Genomic DNA, 23,741 nt, shown 5'->3' with positions numbered 1-23,741 from the left:
TTAATAGTGTAACTGGGCAGGTGGTGGGTACAGAGGTGGGGAGAGAGAATACTGCGCAGGCTCCACAACCAATATGGAGCCTGACACAGGGCTTGATCCCATGACTCTGAAATCATGACCTGAGCCGGAAACAAGAGTTGATCACTTAACTGACTGAGTCACCCATGCGCCCCTATTCATGTGTATTTGTAAATGTGAATGTCAAATCCATGAAGAACAAATGCCTAATATACCATTTTTCGTGGTAGAGTATAAAAACTTTGACCTAAAAAATGCTTAATGCTAAATATAAGAATATTTTTTAAAAAATGCATAAATTTTGGGAGTTGACCCCTAACCTCTTAGGTCCAGCATCTTGGGAAGAGCTTTGGGCTTTACTTACCCCAGCTCTGCACTAAGTGATTACCAACTTAAAGCAGAGTCCTTAGTCTCTCTTGCCGGCTGTCTTCTCAACCTTGATCCGATCCAATCCATGTTGCCTTTCATTTCATGTCTTTTTAGTTTTCTTTTAATCAAGAACAGTTCTTTGGCCTTTGTTTTTCTTGATATTTTTAGAGGGGCTGGACTGGTTATTTAGTAAGATGTCCCTTGGTTTGCATTTATTCAGTTCCTCATGACTAGGTTCAGGTTATATACTTTTTGGTAGGAATACCATGGAAGCGATGCGGCAAGCCTCTCAGTGCATCGGATTACATTGTCCTGGTACTGGTGGCGGTAACTTTGATCTTTTGGGTAAGGTGGTGCTTCCTGGGTTTCTTCACTCCAAAGTCACTGTTTTACCTTTTGTGGTTAATAGCTAATTTAACTATGTGTAGATATTTACTTCATTTTTCCATATTCTTACATGTGTTGTAAAATGCACGTAGCATACTATTTTTACTGTCTGCCGAGAGCACGTGGTTTCAGTGATCTGATCTTGGTTTTCTATCACCCTGTTATACCTGATAACCTCTCACTCTCTGCTTTGTCTTCAGCACTTTCTTCAGCTTCTTTAAGCAAATTCTGTAGTACATTTGGAAGCATTTGGCTGTGTAGACCTAGCCATAATGTAGCAAGTTTCACATTCCAAGCAAGCTCTACAGCCAAGCAACTACACACATATGTATGTGTTGAATTGGATTAAATTGCATACACTGCAGAAGATTAACTTTGCAGTAATAGGTTCTGTGTTCTGGCTTTGATGGTGAAAAGAATCATTCAGCACATTTGGGGCAAGATTGACTATCAAGTGTCACCTTTTCCTGGCAGTGGTTTTATGACTTCTGTTGTCTTGATGATTGTTCTTAGGATTTTTAAAGTGTTTTCAGTAGAAATGGCCTTTATTCCTTTGTAATAGAAACATATGCTTTATTTTCAGTTCCCACATTCAGTGTTGGAACAGAGCTATAAAGCACTGCTGTTTGATTTTATTGAAGAGAGTTTTTCCTAAAGTTAAGTGGGCTAACAACAACAAGGGAACAGGCCCGTCGTGTAAATTCTTTAAATGAAGCAACACAGAGATTGTCACTATCATTATGCAAAGAGTTACAGATCTAAACTGTAGATTAAATGGGTTGCTGCCCTGGGGAGCTTAGAGCAGGCAAAGGCCTCCCCAGTATAGTGTGTACCCAAAAGTGAGAAAAGTGAGAGGGGCCTTGGGTTCCTGGGTGAGTTTTCATGTGTCATTTCAAGGCAGGTAAAGAAATATTTGACCTGGACAAACTGTAACACCAGGGCAGAGATTTTAAAGTAGGGCAGCTTAGAGGAAGGGGTTATAATTCTCAGCCCTTATGAAAGCTAAAAAAGAAGATGTTATAGGTAGACAGGATGTTTAGAAAATGCTGTCAAATAGGTGAGTGTTACAGACTCAAGGGAAAGAACCCCAGACGTAATGGGTAGTTGGTTTCAGATATTTTTTAGAGTTGAGTAAAGTTTTGTTTTTAAAATAAGATTGTTTAGTCATCTTAAGATTTTTCGAGCTCCCCAGAGAAGAGCATTTAAAATGGGGTAGCTAATACTTAAAAAAGTAAAACTTAGAGTTAGGACATGAAGGAAAGTCTTAAACAGACTAGGAGACACGACTGTAGAGTAAATAACTCAGACTTTGTGCATTTATTTGTAGGAGTATTCCGTGTGAGGAGTCCTGTTGTTGCTAAGCCAAGTCATCGCAACTGTGGTGCTTACTGCCATCATTTCTGTCATGGTGGCGGTTAGCATTTCTTGAGCAGTTACTGAATGCCCCGCACTGTAGAGAGCAGGAATGCGGTGCTTCTTCCAGTCTTAGACTGAATCAGCTCTGGACGTGTGCTGTGAAAATGATGTCCATTACTTGAGGGAGCTTTTCAGCCTCGGGCATACCTCATCCCTTTGCTGTGTTTCCTGTTGGCTCATGTGGGAACAGTCCATCCCTCCCCACATCTCCCAGGACTCCTGTGGTGTGCTGTGAATACCACATCCCCCATTTCTTAGTAACCGTCTCTAGGTTCTGCGTACGTTTTCTTTTCTGATTTATTCAAATACTCTGTGGGAGAGATACTTTATTCCCATTTCACAGACGGGGGCATGGATGTGCGTGTGGGTGCACAAAGCCCCTCAGCGTACATGTCCAAAGTAGGTTCGGGAGCCTGTGCTCGACGCTGCTGGTCAGTGGGGACAGACGGAGAATGTAATCCCTGCCCTCTAGGTGTTCACGGTTCGGGGTGGGGCGGATAGCCACACAATCCAAGTATAAGAAAGGGAAGGGAGAGCTGATCGTGAAATGAATTAAATACAGAGGGAGTCCCTAGGACAGGAAGCCCCAGAGATCGACAGTGAAGAGACGTTTGACTACCGTTTTGAAAGAAGAGGCATTTCGACAGAATTGGGGGAGGTTGTGCAGGGAAGGGCACTTCTGGCAAACAGATGGTGTGTGCAGAGAAACAGGGTCATCAAAGAGTTGGATTTGTGGAAATGCCAGGGGTTTTCTCCTCTTGTACATTAGTTACCAGTGGGGTGGTGATAGAAGGCAGTGAGGAGCTTGTGTGCTAGGGGTCCGAGAGTTCTGTTTGGGGGATGGTGGGCAGCCAGGGAAGGACCTCCTAGTACTATTACTGTTGTAACACTTCTCCTAAATTTCTTGTCTATAACACGGGAAGAGTTATAATTGGCAGTACCTTCTAGGGCTGAAATGAGTCAGGCTTCTAAAGGCTTTAGGACAGTTCCTGGCGCATAGTAAATGGGCAGTAAAGGTAGATTCTTAACTACTCGCTGCAATTGCTAGCCAATATTTATTATATCATAACTAGCCAGTGTTTATTAGTTATTTTGTGTATTGTGCTGAGAAGTTTACAGACATTGTCATCATAATCTTGCAGTGTGGGTTCTGTTATTCCATTTTGTATATGAGAGACCTGAGCCTCAGAAGTTAAGTAACTGCTGGGGCTCCTGGGGGTGCAGTTGGGATCATGACCTGAGCTGAAGGCAGATGCTTAACCGACTGAGCCACCCAAGTGTCCCTCAGATAAATCTTAAAACAAAACAAGAGTTAAGTAACTGCTAGCACAGTTGGAGCTGGACTCATTAGGTGCTTGGTCTTTCCTCCTTGCTGTGACGTGGGGTTGCTAGGGGAAAGTGGTGGTGTGGGTCTGGGCCCCTTGGAGGCAAGAAGCATCGCTGGCAAGAAAGGTGCTGGCAGGGAACAGGCTGCAGGATTTTAGGGTTGTGGGCAGCATCAGAGGAATCAGAACCCTTACTTTTAGGGGTGCTGGGGGTTACAGGCAGAGCATAGCAAAGTCCAGGGTACTATAGAAACTCGAGGAAGATGAAATTGCCTGCATGAGGGACAGCTCTAATTCTGGCTAGGAATTGTTGGGCGTTGAAGATGGTGAACAGTGACAAGACCTATCATGAGCATGAAGTCTTTTTGGGGGCTACAGATAGATTAGAAGAAGCTTAAAATGCTTCGTGGTTTAACTCCCCAGGGAGCTGCCCTGTTTACACTCAGTTGTTTCCTCTGTACCCCTGAGGTTTTGCTGGGACAGGCATTTGTGTTGGAGGATAGACTTTTCTTGGTTGACTGTCCTCTTGGAACCACTTTTCTGATCACCCCCAAAACACAGGGAAGAAGTAGCTACCCTTATTGCACACTGGGTAATTAATTTGTGACATATTCACTGAGCTGAAATAAACCCTGCTGAATTCATAATTGACAGTCTGGTTTCTTATCTAAGCCAGCCAGCTTACTTTCACTTCAGGCCCTTGAAGACATTGCAGCACTAACTTTTTTGACTCCAGGGACAAGCTTTTAGTTTCAAGTCAAGATTGCCTCCACATTTTCACAGTGTTCCTCGTATCTGGTTTGTCATAAAAGAACTATCTGATCTGCTTACTATGACAGTAACCCTGAAGACTGGACAGACGCGCTTGTATAAGTGTAATTTAAATTCATCTGTTCTTAACACCTGAAAAGTAGGTTTTAATTGGTGGGTTAGCTCTGGCTACCTGGATAAAAAATTCTGTAGTATAAGGATTGGGGCTTGTAGACCATGACTTTGGCACCTGCCACTATCCCGTTCCCCAGTAATTCACTTAAAAGTTTTAGCATCTAATGATGAACCAAACCCCAAATCATAATTTTTTTGGGAAGGGCCTGATGTTCGCATTCTCCCGTAAAAATGAGCTTTCTCTCATTAACTATGATAAATTGTAATTCTTTATAAAAAAGGCAGAATAAATGTTAAATTCTTTTTCTTTGATTATGAATTTTCAGAGTAAGAATTGCTATATTTACATGTTTAGTGATGGTAAATGAGTTTCTCTGTTTATTTCTTTTTCTTATTTAAAAAAAAATTACCTTTAGTCATTGGGATGGAATCGTGGATTATCCGTTCAGCATTTTACAACCAGCTAACATTCATTCTTCATTTCAGTGTTCCAATTGTCCAAAAATTTAGCCAGAGGAAGAACTTTCAAGCTTTTTTTTTTTTTTTTTTAAAGATTTTATTTATTTATTTGACAGAGAGAAATCACAAGAGAGGCAGGCAGAGAGAGAGGAAGGGAAGCAGGCTCTCCACTGAGCAGAGAGCCCGTGATGGGACTCGATCCCAGGACCCCGAGATCATGACCTGAGCCGAAGGCAGCGGCTTAACCCACTGAGCCACCCAGGCGCCCAGAACTTTCAAGCTTTTTATATCCTTTTTGACATGACACCTTTTTGTCTTAGAACACTGTCTTGTAGTTTGGCACAGAAAGACGTCCCAGGCTTATCTTTTTCTGCTTCAGACCTGCAGGCAGTCATTTCCCTAAGGAACCGTACTTCTTTCTAGTGGGGAACGGTATTGAGAAAGCAAGATCTGGATGCTGAAGGTGCTTGTCGGTACTAGTTTGCATGGCATCTGGGCTCTGTCCGTGGATGGATGGAGACATACATGTCTGTGTATGTGGTGCATATATGTTGGAGTTTATATTCTGTTTCCAATTAATCTTTAACCTTTCCATTTAACATTACGTATTTTTGTTAATTTTTGATTTTTGTGTTTACTTTCAAAAGTTGTGATCAAGTTTAGTATGCTGTAATATCACTCTGCCCTACGTACTCTCACTCTGTGGAAACGTATGTCTGCTTTTCCCAAAGTAAAATGTTATAGCCTGTTTCCAGTTTGAATGCTAGTGTGTGATAGTGGTCGTGTGTGTGTGTGTGATCATTAAGTTCTTGATGAAATTAGAGGTAATATCTGCCCATGAATCCTTTTGAGTTTTTAGAAAAATGCACTCAAAGAATTTATATTTCACTTCAGTAAGATTTGAGTTAAAAAGGTTTATGAAGATTTTACGCATTGGGTAGATGCTGTGAGGAATTTTAACTGAATGGGGGCTGTGCTGTCTGCCTTTAAGGGGCTCTCATTTTTTTTTGTGGAGAGAAGATGCATCCCTAAAGCAGAGAGCAATCGGCAGTACATAATTATCTGCAATTATATCGGAAATGATGGGAGATGAAAAATTAGGGAAGGTTTTCCAAAGGAGTGAAATATGAGCTGGGCCTTGAAGAAGTCTAGCCTTTATGTAAGCATTAGGAGAGTTTTTGTTTTGTTTTTTATCGCATCTTCAAAAGTATCTCTTGGTCTTAGATAATTGTCTTCCTTCCTGGCAATATGGGAGCAAACCAGTTAGGTTTCTAGATCTGTGTACTGTATTTTCTTGGTCTTTACTGCTGTCATTTCTTCTGGTCTTGTTGGTTTGGGGGAAGTTACCTAGTCTTGGATTTACTGTTAAGAGCCCATTGCCACTCAGCAGTTTCTGTTTTCTAATCCATTTTGTTGTTGACTCCTGCTTGAAATAACTAATCATCTTCTATGGGAAAGTGCTAATCAGAATCCCATTTTTTTTATTATTGTAGTTCTTTGTTCTTCCTGGCTATTGGTACATGCAGATGCCTTTACACTTGGAATGTATTATGCAATGAAAATATCTGTTAGACGTTTTTGTAGTTTACAGATGGATAACCTATGTTTTCATTTGGGTCACTTCTCACAAAATCTTCCCAGGTTGTTGGGTAGCTCCAGTTTACACATGATGGTAAGAAAATCCAGGGAAAGTGGGAAAACCGGGAATTCCATGCTGGACTTTTTGGTTCTTGTTTGCTTTACAGAATTTCCAGGCTGCTCATATGGGTTGAGGGGTGACTGTGGAACTGGGGTGGGGAATGGTGCTGAGGTGAGGTGTGAAGGTTCTTCAGAAGGCTCATTGTTTAATGAGTTTTTATTGTGCATCTTGCAGCTCAATTGCTTAAAGCATCATGGAATTTTAAGAAAAAAAAAAAAAAAAAAAAAGTTGTGTGAGAAGATTTTTTTTTTTTTTTTTTTTTGGTTAGTTGCTTATGTATAAGATACAGTATTCAAAGAGGTTAGTTAAGTCTCACAGCACTGTTGTTCCCCACTGTTTCCCAGGCGTCGCATCACAAGCTTCCAAGGGAATTGTTACCAGTTGCTTGTGTATCTTCTGAAATATGTTTGTATGTATGTCTTCAGTGTATGTTCTTATGCTGCTTTAAGACAATTGGTGCCTGTTCTGTACCGGGTATATAGTGGCCCTGTTCTTTTAAAGTGCTCTAGACTACTAACTTTGTAATGACTTATGGAAAGCTAGGTCTTTTTGTATTTTGCAATCTGCACTGGAATGTTAATTCCATGATGAATAGCAAGTTTTTTTCCCTTCCTTTTTTTTCTCTTTTTTTCTTTCTTTCTTCCCCTCTCTCTCTTTTAAGACATTGAGTTTCAGAGTCATTTTCAAATGAAGCATATATGATCTTTCAAATGAAATCCCTGGAATCAAGTGGCTTTAGGTATGTTTCAGCTCACCATTATCTGGGAATGAAGAGATACCTGGAATATACTGACAGGATAGAAAACACATTAAGTTCAGGGTCAGTAAATTACCAGCTGGAGTGTCTTTGTGAGAGTAACACAGCTAGAATGAATAGATTTCATTAAATGAAATCATGCATGCATCAGTCTTCGGTCTCCAGGAAAATAAAGCCAGGTGAGCTCTGGAGGAGAGGAAAACGGGGATGGGTCTGCCTGGTCTGTGCCCTGTGTAAGCATTTTTATGTTTGAGAGCTATTTGGTTTAGAGTTACATGGTTAACTTTACATGGTTACTTGGCAATATGATGTCTGCAGTATTTGTATTTGTGTTCTAATGAAAGACTCTTACCTATCTAAAGCTGGTTCAGAAGTACAAACTTCACAGCAACTGCATTTAAGACTTAAGTAGTCAATACAGTGCTTTTACTGCAGAGACTTGACTCCAGCCAAGCTGATCATGGAATTAAATTCCAATGCAAAGTGCACAAAGAAAATGTAGTTTATCTTACTGTGTCAATGATCAGGGCTTCCCGCCACTTCCTCCGTGGCAGAAGCTGGGCGTGGAGTGATGATAGATAATGAAATGTCCAGTGGAATAATTTAAGTAGTTCTGATGCCTCCAGGGGCCTGACAGCAAAGGTCTTTTTCCAGGGCCGCACCTCCCTTTCTCCTTTCACCCCGGTCCTCGGGGAGCTGTCCCTTTAGGTGTGAGGCTTTAGATGTGCACACAGGTGTGTTCTCTACCTAGGGAAGTGCAGCTGCGGTTTCCTCACTGAGTCGTTGCACTGTGGTAGCTTTCCTCCCCTCGAGGCCTGGTCTCAGATGTGCAGGACTGCGGGGACCTGTCCTGAGGGGTTAATTAAAGCACCAGTTTAATATCTGTAAAAATAAGGTGGCTCTTATTCCATGTTAGGAATTTCTCACCGAGGCCAAGGTCGCTGCTCATCCAGGTGTATGCAGGAATCTGAAAAGCTTGGTGAAACTTATGATGATGACAGCCTTAATTTCAGACAGCTATCTCAGCCCCTGAGAAGGAGTTGAGCCTGTTGGGGCAGATGTTTTGTATGTGCCCGTCTTTTAAGAGGAAACCCCTGAAGCCGTCCTTGTGCGGAGAAGTTGGTGGGGTGATTGATGTGTCGCAAAAGAAAGTCTTGTTCTAGGGGCTAAAATTGGATTCTGTGGTTGCCAGAATCCTTGGCTGCAGATGCTTGTGTGGGGCTGATAGGGAAAAAGAACCACTGGAAAAATCCCTAAACACAACAGTTAGCGTTGTATATATACATCAGCGTGGAAACAAGAACGGGAGACCTGACACCTAGAGGGCCAAACCAAAGGTGTCAGGTGCTCTTCTCCTCAGGTATGAGCTACTCCTCGGTGCCTAGGAAGAAGAAAGGCAAGGTTTGGAGTTGACTTCCTAGGGATGCAGCTCTTGCTCCTACCAGCCTTCCCCTGTCAGCCCCTCTTCCTCCTTTTCCTGCCTGAGACCTTGCCACCCGTTTCCTTTGTTGGCCAGTCTGGTCTCTTTTTACCCTGAAATCCTTAAGCATTAACTGTCTTCCTATAAATATATGCTTCACTCCTAGGGGAGCTGCCCTTTGCTCACAGTGGTTGGTCAAACCTTCACCTCTCTCTCTAGGCTTCCTCCCCTTGAACTTCAGAGAGGAAGGAACTTCTGTCCATTTCCATTAGCTCACTCCCACCCTGACTGACACCCATACAGACTTTTCTACAGCAGCCAGTCCTCCTTACCTGTCTTCTTTGCTTCGGCCAGCAAGATCCTCCTTTCACCTCAGGTGACTTCCTCCCCATGTGTGGGCCTGCCCAGGCCTGGAGATCACGTGTGTGTGCTTTCTCCTGGGCAGGCACCACAGTTCTGAGCCTGTTATATAGCTCACTTAATTCTCGAAGTAACTCTATAGTCCAAGTACACTTAGCAGTCCTGTGTTAGAAACAAGTGACCAAAGCACCTGGAGGCTGAGTGACTTGCTCAAGACCCCCAAACTGGCAAGTGATTAGAGCTGGGAAAGGAGCCATGTCATCCAACTCCACGGCCTGTGCGCTTCAGCACTACCAAGCGAATTAACATATGCTGGGAGATGGGACACCTGGGTGGCTCAGTGGGTTAAGCGCCTGCCTTCGGGTCAGGTCATGATGCCCGGGTCCTGGGATCAAGTCTCAACATTAGGCTCCCTACTCAGCAGGAACCTGCTTCTCCTGCCTGCTGCTCCCCTGCTTGTACTCTCTCTCTCTCTCTCTCTCTCTCTCTCTCTCTCTCCCTCCCTCCCTCCCTCTCTCTCCCTCTCTCTCTCTCTCCCTCTCTCTCTGACAAATGAATAAATAAAAATCTTTAAAACAAAAAAACACATGTTGGAAGCTTAGATGGGGCGAGCTGGTGGCTAGTGAGGGCACAACCAATACTCTGTGCAGAATAAACCTACCTACCCTTGGACAGGGTCTGCTGGGTACTTATGGTTTCAGAATCACATTCTTTAAGGCATTGAAACTGCTTAAGGTAACAGTCCCCATACCTGTGTATACACCTGCCCCTGGACATGTTTTCCCATGACACCTTTGTGACACCTCAAATTCAAGTGTTGAACCCAGAAACCCCAGTAAGATCAATGGATTGTGTCAATACCAATATCCTGGTTGTGATATTATAATACAGTTTTACAAGATGTTAGCATCTGGGGAAGGTAGGTAAAGGATATGTTGGATCTTTGTGTAATATTTGTTAAAATTGTACAAAGTTTAATTAAAAAGTTCATAAAAACAGACTGAACTCAGCCCCTTCCCCTGCCCGGTCTCCCACTTCCACATCTTAGTTGAGGGCACCAGGATCGGCTCAACTACCCTACTGAGAAATCTGGGGCTGCCTTGCCCCTGTCTGTCCTCTTCTGTATCAGGCTGGTTGCCATTTTACCTGTCTCTTCTTTGTTCCATCTTTGCTTATGTCCCCACTGGGCTTTACAGTACTCTTTTAATCTGTTTCCCTTGCAGCTATCTGAGAGGGTCTTAATTTACGTATCTGGTCTTACCATTCCTTTGCTAAAAATCCTTCAGTGGCTTTTCATCATTTGCGATGACAGATCAAACTCCATAGTTTTTCACTGCCAGGGTCAGAGTCATCTGGGCTGCTGATTATCAATGCAGATTTCTGGACCCCGTTCCTGACTTCTGGGGTTGAAATCTCTGGAGTCCGGAGCTATAACTGTGTGTTTGACCAGCGCCCTCTGGTGGTCATTTTATGTATCAGCACTTGAGGACCTCAGGCCTGGGCCACTCACCTAGCCCCTCTGGTCCTTTCTCCCTCTGTCTTTCTGGTACCCTCATTACCTGGCATGTTGCACACTGCTATTCGTGTTTGTGGAGCTCCGTTTTCTGTCCCTCAAGACTTGGCTACAGTGTCCTGTGCCCTGTGGTGTGTTGGAGCGCTTAACCTTAGTGCTGTCAATCTCTGTGTCCCTGTGTGTCTTCCTGACTCTAGGATGAATTGCCCCAGGTAGGGGCTACTTTTTCTTCACCCTTTGTGGTTTGAGACCCCAAGGGAGCTTCTGGCCCCTGGTAGGCATTTAATATTTGTTGCTAAATGGTTTATTCTATCTTGACTACTCACCTTGTTCTTAAAGTTAAGCAGTACTTAGTATCATTGCTCAGTAAATAAAACTGGAGAGAAATAGCCTGTTAAAAATAACATAGTAAAATCACTCATCCAGACAAAAACAGGTATTGGGTATTTGTCACGAAACACCAGTATTCTACAGGTAATTCTGTGTTAGAGGAAAACTTTTTTAAAGCATGAAAAAAAATGCCATACTTTATTACCACAGCATTTCTTCTGTCTCCCCCCTCCCCCCCCCCCGCAATTTTTCTGCTCTCCAGCCAAAGGGCCTGATTTCATCAACTGACCATTCAGCAGAACACAACATTCCAGCCAGTGGGCTGACTCCGCTGGTCTCATGTCGTACTGAGACAGCGGTTTTCATTTGGCCTGTCCTTTATCCAGTCTGCCAATCAGCATGCTGATTTCCCCCTTTCATTCCCCAAGTGAATAGTGGCTGAATAGGGAATTTCAGGTTTTCTGTGAATCATTTTATAGGCTACAACTGATTAACTTTTTAAAGCCTATTATTATGGAAATTTCAAACATGCAGAAGAATAAAGTCCCTATTACTATTCACCCAGGTTTAACCATTAACTCATGGACACACTTATTTCCACCCCTTTTCCTCTGCCCTGCTCCCACTCCCTCAACATCATATCCTCTTGCAGTGGATTACTTTCTGTCAGCGTGGGATATTCTTTTACTTCATGAAATGCAGATGATTTCTTACTGATAGTAAAGTATTTCAAGTAACATTTAAAAAATTATATAACAACTGTATTGAGATATTAATATACTTTACAAGTCATTTAAAGTGCATATTTTAGTGGTTTTTAGTATGTTCACAGAGTTGTGAAACCATGGCCCCATTTTATTTTGAAATTTTTATTAAATTTCTGTTTGGGGTTGTTTGGGCTGGCTCAGTCGGTGGAGCATGAGACTTGATCTTGGGGTTGTTAAGTTCGAGCCCCATGTTGGGTGTAGAGATTACTTAAAGTCTTAAAAATTTTTGAGTGTAGTTGACATACAGTGTAATGTTTCAGCTGTACAACACAGTGATTCAACATCTGTATACCTTATGTTTACAAGTGTACCTACCATCTGTCACTTTATGTTGCTATGATAATATCATTGACTGTATTCCCTATGCTGTACCTTCTATTTCCATGACTTACCCATTCCATAACTGGAAGCCCTCACCGCCCACTCCCCTTCTCCCATTTTGCCCATCCTCCCAGCCCTTCCCTCTGGCAGCCATCATTTTGTTCTCTGCGTTTATAGGTCTGATTCTGCTTTTTGTTGATTCGTTTGTTTGTTAAGATTTCACACATGTATGAAATCATAGGGTATTTGTCTTTCTCAGTTTTACTTCTCTATACTGTAATACCCTCTTAAGCCTATCCATGTTGCACATGACAAGATCTCATCCATCTTTATAGCTGTGTAATATCCCATTGTATATATTTATGCAACATCTTTAATCATTCATCTTTCCTTTTTTTAAAAAAATATTTTATTTTTTATTTCTCAGAGAGATCACATGTAGGCAGAGAGAGAGGGGAAGCAGGCTCCCTGCTGAGCCGAAGGCAGATGCTTAAACCACTGAGCCACTCAGGTGCCCTATCCATACATTTCTTTTTTTTTTTTTTTTTAAGATTTTATTTATTTATTTATTTGACAGACAGAGATCACAGGTAGGCAGAGAGTCAAGCAGAGAGAGAGGAAGGGAAGCAGGCTCCCTGCTGAGCAGATAGCCCGATGCGGGGCTTGATCCCAGGACCCTGGGATCATGACCTGAGCCGAAGGCAGAGGCTTTAACCCACTGAGCCACCCAGGCGCCCCATATCCATACATTTCTTGATGGACACTTGGGTTGCTTCCATAATTTGTCTATTGTGAATAATGCTGCAATACACATAGGGGTACATAATATCTTTTCAGCTTAGTGTTTTTCTCTTCTTTGGGTAAATACCCAGTAGTGGAATTACTGGATCATATGGTAATTCTCTTTTTAATTTTTTGAGAAACCTCCATACTGTTTGCTAGAGTGGCTGCATCAATTTACATTCCCACCTGTAGTGTCAGAGGGTTTTTTTCTCTCCATATCCTCGCCAACACTCGTTTCTTGTGTTTTTGATTCTAGCCATTCTGAGAGGTATGAGGTGATATCTCATTGTGGTTTTGATTTGCATTTCCCTGATGATGAGTGACGTTGAGCATCTTTTCATGTGTCTATTGGCCATCTGTGTGTCTTCTCGAGAAATGTCTATTTGTAGTCTCTGTCCGTTTTTTAATCATTTTGTATTTTTGGTGTGGAGTTGTGTAAGTTCTTTACTTATTTTGGATACTAATCCTTTATCAGATATGTCATTTGCAAGTATCTTCTCCATTCAGTAGATTCAGTAGATTGTCTTTTTTATTGATTGTTTCCTTTGCTGTGAAAAAGCTTTTTATTTTGATGAAGGCCCAATAGTTTATTTTTGCTTTTGTTTCCCTTGCCTCAGGGAACCTAGCTAGAAAAAAATGTTGTTACAGCTGATGTCAAAGAAATTACTGCCTGTGTTCTCTTCTAAGAGTTTTATGGTTTTAGGTCTCATGTTTAGGTCTTTAATCCATTTTGAGTTTATTTTTGTGTGTGGTGTTTGAAGTGTTCCAATTTTATCCTTTTGTATATAGCTGTCGAGTTTTACCAGACCATTTATTGAAGAGATTGTGTTTTCCCTGTTGTGTATTTTTTTTTTTTTTTATTTTTTAAAGAATTTATTTGGCAGAGAGCATGCAAGCAGAGGGAGAGGCAGGCACAGGGAGAGGAAGAAGCAGGCTCCCCGCTGAACAAGGAGCCCCACCCTCACAGGGCTGGATCTCAAGACCCTGGGATCATGGCCGGAGCCTAAGGCAGACACTTAACCTACTGAGCCACCCAGGCATCCCTCCTATTGTGTATTCTTGCAATGGACACATTTTAGAACATTTTTATCACACTTAAAAGAAATCCTGTACCCATTAGCAGTCACTTTCCGTTTACCCTAACTTTCCCTCTATTTTAGGTAATCTAAATCTAGATTTGCCTGTTCTTAACGTTTCATATAAATGAAATCATAAAATAAGTGGTCTTTGAAGCTGCCTTTTTTTTTTTTAAAGGATTTTATTTATTTATTTGACAGAGAGAGAGATCAGAAGTAGGCAGAGAGGCAGGCAGAGAGGGGAGGAAGCAGGCTCCCTGCAGAGCAGAGAGCCTGACGTGGGGCTCGATCCCAGGACCCTGGAACCATGACCTGAGCCGAAGGCAGAGTCTTTAACCCACCGAGTCACCCAGGTGCCCCTGAAGCTGCCTTCTTGCAGTTAGCATAATGTTTTCAAGGTTCATCTATGCGGTAGTATGTGTCAGTAGTTCCATTCATTCCTTCTCATGACCAAATGGTACTCCTTTGATTGCATATAGCATATTTTATTTATCCATTCACCAGTTGGTGGACATTTGGATTGGCTTTCACTTTTTGGCTATTGTGAATCATGCTGCTATGAACACTGGTTTATAAATCTTTGTGTGGACATGTGCTTTCATTTCTTTTGGGAATATAGCTAGTTGTGGAATTGATGGGTTTTATGGTAACTCTATGTTTAACTTTTTTTTTTTTTTAGGATTTTGTTTATTTATTTGAGAGAAAGAGTGAGAGCAGGGGGAGGGAAATTGGGAGCGGGAGAAGCATACTCCCCGCTAAGCAGAGATCTGGATGAGGGGCTCCATGTGGGGCTCCATCCCAGGACTCAGCTCATGACCTGAGCCGAAAGCAGATACTTAACCCACTAAGCCACCTGGGCGCCCTTACATTTAACTTTTTGGGGAAATGCTAAATTGTCTTCCACAGTGGCTGTATCATTTTACATTCCCACCAGCAGTACATGAAGATTCTAATTCATACACATCTTCAGCTCTACTTGTTACCGTCTGTCTTGTTGTTTGTAACTGCAGGGTGGTATCTCATTGTGGTTTTGGTTTGCATTTTTCTGGTAGGTGATGATGTTGAGCATCTTTTCATCTGCTTATTGGCCATTTGTTTATCTTCTTAGAGAAATGTCTGTCCGATCATTTGCCCATTTTTTTTTATTATCCAGTTGTAATAGTTCATTATATATTCTAGATCCAGTTCTCTTAACAGATACATGATTTGCGAATATTTTCTCCCAATTTGTATGTTGTCTTTTCACTTTATTGATGGCATCCTTTGATCAAAACATTTTAACAACAACAAAAAAAAGTGAGAAAAATGTGCAAAATCTTCTAGTCATTCTTACTGCATATTTAGAGGTGGAATGTGCTGTGTCTTGCATGCACTGAAGTTTTTTCTCTCCTTTCAGACCTCCTCTCTCCTTCTCAGACCTTTCAGTCTGTACCAAAGTCAGGCTGATGAAATCCTCTACGTCCTACAGTTCAGAGAAGCAGGCTGCTCCCCTGCTGGAGAGGCAAAAACTTTTATTATAGTGGTGTAGCTAGGAAGAATTTTCTAGGGTATAGGTTTCTCCTTCAAGGAGAGTGTCCTTTTTGACTAAAGTTCTTCATCAAGTGGATCACCTTAAAAATGTGCACCTTGCCCTCTGGGACTGGTGGAAGTTTTTAAACAATCTCTGTTGGATTTAGTTTACAGAGTGAGTTCCCACTTGGTTTGATATCAGAGGAAAGGATTTGGCCAGGAAAGTAAAGGACACACATACATGTTTATTGGAAGTTTATTAAAGAGAATTAAGTTCAGTATTTGCATGGGCCTTTGGAGGGCACTGACTAGCAGGTGCTTCTAGTTGCATTGGCTATAAGAAAGACAGCATGCCAGGGAGGGAATTTGGCATTTCCTAGGTGGCGTTTGAAAACTAGGTATGCAGTGATGAGTTTAAACTAGAAAGCTAAGATATTTGTAGGAAGATTTGAGAGGCAGAATAATTGGGGAGTGACTTGATGTAGTGGTTATTTTGGGAGCACCTTATAGGGTACTGACTCAAGTCAGTACTTAGATATCTACTAGGTGAGGCATAGTTTTATGGAGATGAAAGAAAGGATAAAAGAGGAGGTTGTGTATATATCAGAGAACAGAGGGAGGTTCCCTTCAGGTGGTGGGTTGGTGTCCAGAGAGCAAATGCTCTGTATGCGATTTGACATTTGAATTGGGTCCAGAAAAATTTGCACATGTGAACACAGGTGAGTAGAGAAGGTATCATAAATGACGAGCATTTATAGACCTGAGAGTCCGAGAAAAAGCAACTGTAGCTACTTAATGGTAGGTACTATTTGAAATGATTTTAAGTCCTAACTAAAGAGTTTGGCCTTAATTCATGAAGGATTGCCGATCCATTGAAGGTTTTGGAACCATGATGCTGACATTGATTTCACAAATGCTTATCAGGCCGTTATGTTAGGCATTTGCAGCTCGCTTTAGCAGAGGCAGGATCTAACATCTGTGACAATGGGCGCTGCTGTTCCCTGACAGCCAAAATCGAATCTTAGCTTCCTTTCAAAAAACTTTCCATCCCAATTACGGTGATGATAGCTACCACATGCGATCAATTTCTGCTCTGCATGCATCATGCTAAGTAACTCCTCCTTACAGTAGCTCATGTGTGCGTGTGTGTGTGTGTGTGTGTTTGTGATTGCAGAGGAGGAAACTGAGACTCAGCAGAAGTCAGACACCATTTTTCACATCACACAGCTGAGTTGCAGAGTGAGAATTTGCACTGGGGCCGTCCTGTTCTGCAGTTCGTTACCACAATTGCTAATGTGCCCTGTGTCGTTCTCTCCCCATGTCTCCCGGCTGGGCAGCTTCTCCATGAGCCCGGCTGCACCTGGTGTGATTTGTGTTTGCCCCTGGGGTTGGGTGTCCCTCCCCTACTGGGTTCCCAGGTTTCTTTTCAATACTGCAGGTATTCCAGGCCTGGCAGGGTCATCTTTAATGTAAGCTGGCCTGTCTCTGTTCTCACCTATAGGGGTTTCCGAGCACTAGCGGTGGGCATCTCACTCCCGGTGCTGTAGTGCCGGCCTAGCTGCTGTGCCTGGGGGCTAGCCAGTGCTAGGGAGAGCTGCACAAGGCTGAAACCCCTTCTGTCCTGGGGGTTAGGCCTTAACAAAGAAGCAATAGTGGCTAGATTCTGGGAGGCTAGGGGGAAGGTTGTCAAAGGGACCAGTCATTCTTTTTAGTCCTGGCCCCTGGCGCAGCTCTCAATGATGTTTATGTGCATAAACTTTCTGATCATCTGGCTTCAGGGCCCTGAAGTTCTCTGTATCAACCAACTCCAGATGACAGGCTGTATCCTCAGAGCGGCACCACCCGCTGAGTAGCCTCCTTGATCACTGTCTGCATCTTTCCACCTTGGAATAGCCCCCTCGCCCCCATCATCTTCTCTGTGATTTGTAGCCATTCCTTTTTTCTTTTCATCACCTGAAACTGGGCTCCTTCCTTACTCCAGACCAGTTAAATCAGGAACTGGTGGGAGGGGCTGAAGGCCAATCCTGGCCTTTGGTAGAAGCTCCCCTGGGTCCCTGTTTGCACGGGGTTGCTGAGAGCCACTGCCTGTCCTGCCACTGCTCTCCCTGCGCTGCCCCCACCCCTCAGTTTCGCTGTCAGTCCTAACTAAGCAGGAGGGCAGGTGTCAATGATTCCCAATAATTTTAAGGGGTAGAGCACTGGTGGCTATTTGCAATTTTCTGCTTTTAATTTTTAATAAAAATTCTGTGTGCATCCTAATTTTTTAGACTAATCCTTTCTAGACTATCTTATGTCCCAGACCTCTGGATCTCCCTGATTGATATAATTTAATGTCAGTTAAATAGAGTTAAAACCCACTACTAAGAGGGCTACATTTGCATTCCATTTGAATCCCACAAGGCATTCAGATTGTGGAATGTCCTATTCAGCATATTTTTAAAAAAGAAATGCATATGTTTATATGAACATTCCAGCACATGTAAAAAAAAAAAAACCCTGAGAAGATAAATATTAAAATATTTAATTATGAGCGAGGAGATTACAGATGTTTTCCTTTTCATATTTGCATTGTATATTTTCTGTGGTGAACATATATTTCTTTCATATTTTAAGAAACAATCTTAAAAAGAAATATACCCTGGACAAAGTAGGGGTGTGTGAATGTGTGGGTTATTTTTAGCTCTTGAGGCTAGAATATTCTGTGGGGGCATTGAGGATGGTACCATACTGAGAGTGAGTTAATAGCAAGGCTTGGCACACAAAAGCTAGGATTTGGATCCTTGTTATTTTTGTTTTTGCTTATTATAGCTAAGCTAAACTTGTCCCATCTGATGGTTGGCATTTTGTTTTGTTAAATGAGTGTCGTGAGACTATTAGTCCATAATGGGGGCACCAGAAGATGATGACACTGATAATTTACTGGTATGTTTTTAATGGTGATAGATTAATTTTAATGATAATATCTGTTATTGGTGGTGCTTTCTGAAGAACAATATTATATTAGGAACAGAATGCTGACCTAGTGTCTGTTCATCTTTTTGCATTGACTTATTGCTAGAGTTTAACATGTGCATTTGAATTTTGATTTAAAAAAAAGACACAGTGAGAATAAGTGGTTCAGACCCAGACTTAACAATAGTTCTCTTTGGCTACTGTTGTCAAGTACTTTTAACAGTACTTAAAAAATAAAAACAAAGCCCTGAATCCCCAACAGATGTTAGGTTTTTGCTCTTACTTTTGTCAAAATAAGTTCCTTTAAAAATAAGGCAGGAGAGGCAATTGCCAGGATAATGGGAAAATAGCATTGTATGGTAATGTTTCAGTAGGGTGGTTCCTTCTGAAAGGCTGTTTTGCTAATCCTTGGGGAAATTTGGCTGTGAGCATGCAATTATTACATTTTTATCCACAGAATGGGCTAAAGTTGGCATCACATCCTTCATGGTTGCCAGAGGCAACACACTGATTTAATTTGTGCCCCTCTGGCAGACATTTTTGAATAATTTTAGTGATTTTTTTTTTTTTTTTTTTTTGTGATGGTACTTTTTCTATTTCTTTTCCAGTCTCCTACCTTTTGTTGCTCACTACTCTTTCTGACCGAGTTCTGAGGTGTCTTGTGTTGGTCAAGGAGAGTAGAATCATTGGAGGTCCAGATGGTTGTCCATGAGGCTCAGCCGTGCTGGTGTTGTTAGCAGGTGTGGGGAAGGGGAGTGCAGGTCAGGATGCTGTCATGGGCCAGCCCGTGGTGAATGCCAGTCCTCTTACAGACTGTCCAAAATGGAACAAATCTTAATGAGGCATGTTTGAAATCCCACTTGGAGAGTTGCATTTGGAAGATTTTGAATTCTTTTGGAGTAGAATTGAAATTTTTGAGGTGCTCACCTCTTCTGTTTCCTGCTTGTGGCTTTGAAATTTCTTGTGCTGTTGTTAGCATAACATGGAGCATTATGAAATGCGAAAACTCAGGAGCAGACATCTCTCCTCCTCCCTTAGGAGTTACAGACACACACGGGAGAGCTGCCTTCTCTACCCAGGAGCTGGCCAGCATTCCTGTGGGGTATCTAGGGCCGTCCACCTTGCCTTACTGGGCTGGGTGTGCTTTTTTGTGTAATGCTTGCACATGCCAAAACCGCTTCTTTGTAACAGATGTTTGTTTTATATGTACACCTTTAAGCTAATCAGAAAGGGGGACGAAAACATTAATTCTTATATTCATCATATCTGGAAATTTAGATGTGTGGGTTTTTTTTTTTTTTTTTAAATGCAGAGTGGACACAAATATCTACCAGATATCTTCGAGAACAGTTGGCCAAGATATCCGACTTCTACCACATGGCTTCCAGTGCGGGGGATGGTTCTTTCCCTGTGCCACCGGACGTGGAGCAGGCCATGAAGCAGTGGGAGTACAATGAAAAGCTGGCGTTTCACATGTTCCAGGTGACCTTCTCAAGAACCTCAAGTCTGTAAAGCGTGCTTTTAAGAAGAGAGCAGATTCCTTATAGTTTAAGTGGTATCTTTATATGAACCAAATATATTCACAGCAAGTAGCCTGGTATTTCTGACCTAGAGTTGTAGTCACAGTAACACCTTTGCCTCGAGATGACAGCTGACAGCTGCTTCTTCTGTATATTGATCTCCAGCTTGCAATGATCTTAGCTCTTTTAAAGCTGTTAATTTTTTGATAATTTTTCTATTAAATATCCCTTCCAAACCTTTTATTTTGCAAAAACTGGATACGTTTAATTCAGAAAAATATTTGTTGGTGCTTCCTAGCTCCTTGATCTCCACTAGGGTTTAGTTTCTCCATAGAAGGGTCATCTTAATTTGGCCCGCGACAGTTTAAAATACAGTTGGGAGGATGAGTGAGGCCTTGGAGCTCTCAGAAAAACTGAATGCTCTTCGGACAAGCTGATGTAAATCATATTGACCAGAAGAGGGCGCTTGTGCTATTGTTTGCCTTTGCGAGGAGGGAGAAGTGTATTGGGCGGAAGTTGTCTGACTAGCGGAGACTTTCACTGCCTGCTCTCTTGATCAGAGAGGAAGGGGGTAAAAAGGATGTGTGATTTCAAATTTTCCCCCTAGGACTTTGTAATTTCCAGGTTGTAAGTTACTTTTTCTAAGAGTTCAATGTAGGAAAAAGCCCGGTTCTTTGGGAAGTAGCATTGCTAGTTTTAAGGCAGTTAAAACCACTCTTAGAAATCCCAGTTCCATTTAGCAGGGGACTACTTTGGTACCTTCCCTCAGCCTTTATGACTTTTACTGAGCTGAGGATGTAGTCTGCATCGTTGAAAAGATTGTCTCGCAGCATGCTGAATATTTTTGGAAGGATTACTTTATGTATGGGGAACACTGAAAGCAGTATCTCCTTAATAAGAGGCGGTTAGGTCCTAGAGAGATGAATTTCATTGGGACATTCATATTTGAATTTTAAAGTTTATTATATTTTCATTGGCTGTATTCTGAAAAGTGAAAAAATTGTACAGAAATAAAGGTGTGGGTAAATACACAAAAGCCTCCTGAGGGTGGATGTGACGTAGCCATTGAGTCATGTTTAGGAAGATTTATTCGTTTTGAACCTTGCATTTGCCATCTCTTTTTCTTAAGTACAAAATTCCATTTAATTCACTTCTTTATTAAAAAGTTCACGTCACAGGTCTTAAAATTTTAAATTGTACTTTTTCTGTGACTAACATTTTAACTCTTTGATTTTAAGCTTTTTAAAAATTAGAAATGAGCAGCAAGTAGATACCTTGATACCATGTCAGTGTGATGTCACGGTCACCTTTTAAATACTGAAGCTATAATTTATCGGTATTTTCACACAAATTGTTGATAATCATGATAATGGAGCCCTGGGAATAAATAGATAGGGAAATGTTGCTAGGAATCAAGTAGGAGTTCATATTAACTACTAAGGTTGTTGCCACAGTGACCGTAGAAATGTGTCTTTCCCAGAAAACATATCTTTTTGTTTCTGTTTTGAAGATTCTTTCATGATGTGAATCATAATAAAAAACTAGAACATGACATTAAATACATACGTGCATAGACTGTCATAGAAGAATTGTGTATTTATATGCATGTGTGTATGTTTATATGAGGGTAATAGATGAAAATGTTAATGGTGCTTATGTCAAGAGGGGCTAGACCACCCCTGTGGGGCATTTTGGAAATTTGAGGTGAGTTGTTACTTTTAGGGTAGTTATGTTGGAATACATATACATTATTTTTTAATAATTTTTAAATTCTTTGTTAAAGATTAATTAGGATATTATATTGATTTTTAAGATTATATAAAATAGGTTATAGTATCTGAAATTCATTTTAGGATAGAGGCAGGGGTTATTAGGAGGGCATTAGAGCTGATGGGATTTTCATCTGATGGGGGCTTTTGTTCTTCATAATTAACACCATCGGACAAGTTTTCTCCTGTGAGTGTAAGTTTGTACTCCCCTGAAATCTAGCCAGGTGCTTGACATGCCCTGGGAGTCTTCTGAATTTCCTTTCTTATAACAATTAAATTTTTTTTTCAGTTTAGAATAAAGCAGATTGCCCCCCCCCCCCAAACCCCCAAACAACAACAAAAAATGCCATCCCAAACTGACCACACAGAATCACACTGGGTCTTTGTTTTGTTTAGAATTTGGACTGTGATCCAGGAGACCGTATTTTTACTATAACAACAAAAATAATAATAGTAAAATTACACTTAAGTGTAAGAGTAATAGTGCTCTTTTTGAATATTACTTGGTTTTGCTTTAACGTTATCAGTGTAACTTTTCTTTGTTCACTGAAGGAAGGAATGCTAGAGAAACATGAATATTTGACATGGATCTTGGATGTTTTAGAAAAGATCAGACCAATGGATGATGATCTTCTTAAACTCTTGCTACCACTAATGCTGCAGGTATAGTATGTGTGATCCTGAGCCTGTTGATTTTATGGGCAAGAGATGAGTCTGATAAAGATGACTAAGTATGTAGAGGTCGAAGAGGGAAAACTTCTTTTTGGAATGGAAGGGAAAGATGTCTTGATGCTACACACATGAAGTGATCAAGAGGCAATCATTTGTGTTGGCCATGTTCATAGATTTTAAGCACCTGTCCTTCTAAAGTATTCTCCCCCGCACCCCTCCCCAGCCCTGATTTCTCCTGTCACTGAGCTAAGCAGACAGCTCTTTAAATACTGTTTCCTGATGCACACAGATTTTTGGGAAAACAAATCCTCTCTTTTTTAAGGATTAGAGGGTCTTCTGTATCTTTTGATGGTCTTTGAGTCCTTGGGGCTGGGAACTTCCTATTTTTTAATGATTGCTGTAAGGTCTGTTAAAATTTTGGTTAGTTGGAAAAAATGTGTTTAGAATAAAAGTTTTCTTGGAATGCTTGTACATGGACTTGATAGCTGAAGTGCTATGCAGGAGTGTGTAGTGAAAAGTGATTCTCTTCCTCTCCCTAGTGCCCTCCTGGGGACAACACGGTGCTAGTGTCCTGTGTATCCTCCCTGTGACAGTCTGTGCCTGTGCTGTCCATGAGAGTATAGCCAGCCACTAGCCAGATGTGGCTTTTGAACCCTTGAAATGTGACAGGTGCAATATGAGGTGTGCTCTTAGTATAAAATGCACACCACATTTCAGATTTAGTTCAGGAGAGAAGTGCATAATATCTCATTAAATCTTTTTTGTGTTGATTACCTGCTGAAATGATAGCATTTTGGATATAATGGGCTAAAGAAAAGACATTACTCTTTTAAATTTTGCCTGTTTTTTTTTTCTGATGGCTATTAGGAAACTTAAAGTACATGGCTTGCATTGTTTCTATTGAATGGCACTGATCTCTACGGTACTTTTGAAGGGTTTTTTTCTTTTTCTTCTTTTTTTTTTCTTAATGAAAAAAGTCTATGTTAAAGTAGTTGTTTCACTGAATAGCATCGGACGTGACTGAAGCCTGATGTCCTTGTGCTTCTCAGTATTCGGACGAGTTTGTTCAGTCGGCTTACCTGTCTCGTCGTCTTGCCTACTTTTGTGCCCGGCGTCTTGCCTTGCTGCTGAGCGATAGCCCCAGCCTCCTTGCCGCCCACTCGCCCCACATGATGATAGGACCAAACAGCTCAAGCATCGGGGCCCCCAGCCCTGGCCCCCCCGGCCCTGTCATGAGCCCTATGCAGCTGGCCTTCTCAGACTTCCTGTCCTGTGCGCAGCATGGCCCCCTGGTTTATGGACTTAGTTGTATGCTGCAGGTAAGTTCCCGGCCCTTGCTATTTTATGTTATAATTCAGCGAGAAAACGCCTGAGTTGAGAATTGTACCTTCAACTTTCACAGAACACTCCGATTTCTTCCTCACCCAAATAACT

The 23,741-nt window shown here is 41.6% G+C and overlaps 1 protein-coding gene across 4 annotated transcripts in view; it reads left to right on the top strand.

Annotated features, from left to right (window-relative positions):
• The window catches only part of MED12L (mediator complex subunit 12L), a 324,770-nt gene that overhangs the window by 47,440 nt on the left and 253,589 nt on the right, over positions 1-23,741 (top strand). For all 4 annotated transcript variants that reach the window (XM_046002172.1, XM_046002171.1, XM_046002170.1 and 1 more), the window contains exons 6-8: positions 19,659-19,828; positions 22,188-22,298; positions 23,357-23,626. In XM_046002172.1, the coding sequence (XP_045858128.1) occupies positions 19,659-19,828; positions 22,188-22,298; positions 23,357-23,626 (551 nt within the window). The remainder of the gene's footprint in view (positions 1-19,658; positions 19,829-22,187; positions 22,299-23,356; positions 23,627-23,741) is intronic.

Source organism: Meles meles, chromosome 4, assembly GCF_922984935.1.
Source record: "Meles meles chromosome 4, mMelMel3.1 paternal haplotype, whole genome shotgun sequence".
NCBI classification, from domain to species: Eukaryota; Metazoa; Chordata; class Mammalia; order Carnivora; family Mustelidae; genus Meles; species Meles meles.
Note: the sequence above shows the minus strand (reverse complement) of the source record. Positions and strands in the feature narration are given on the sequence as shown.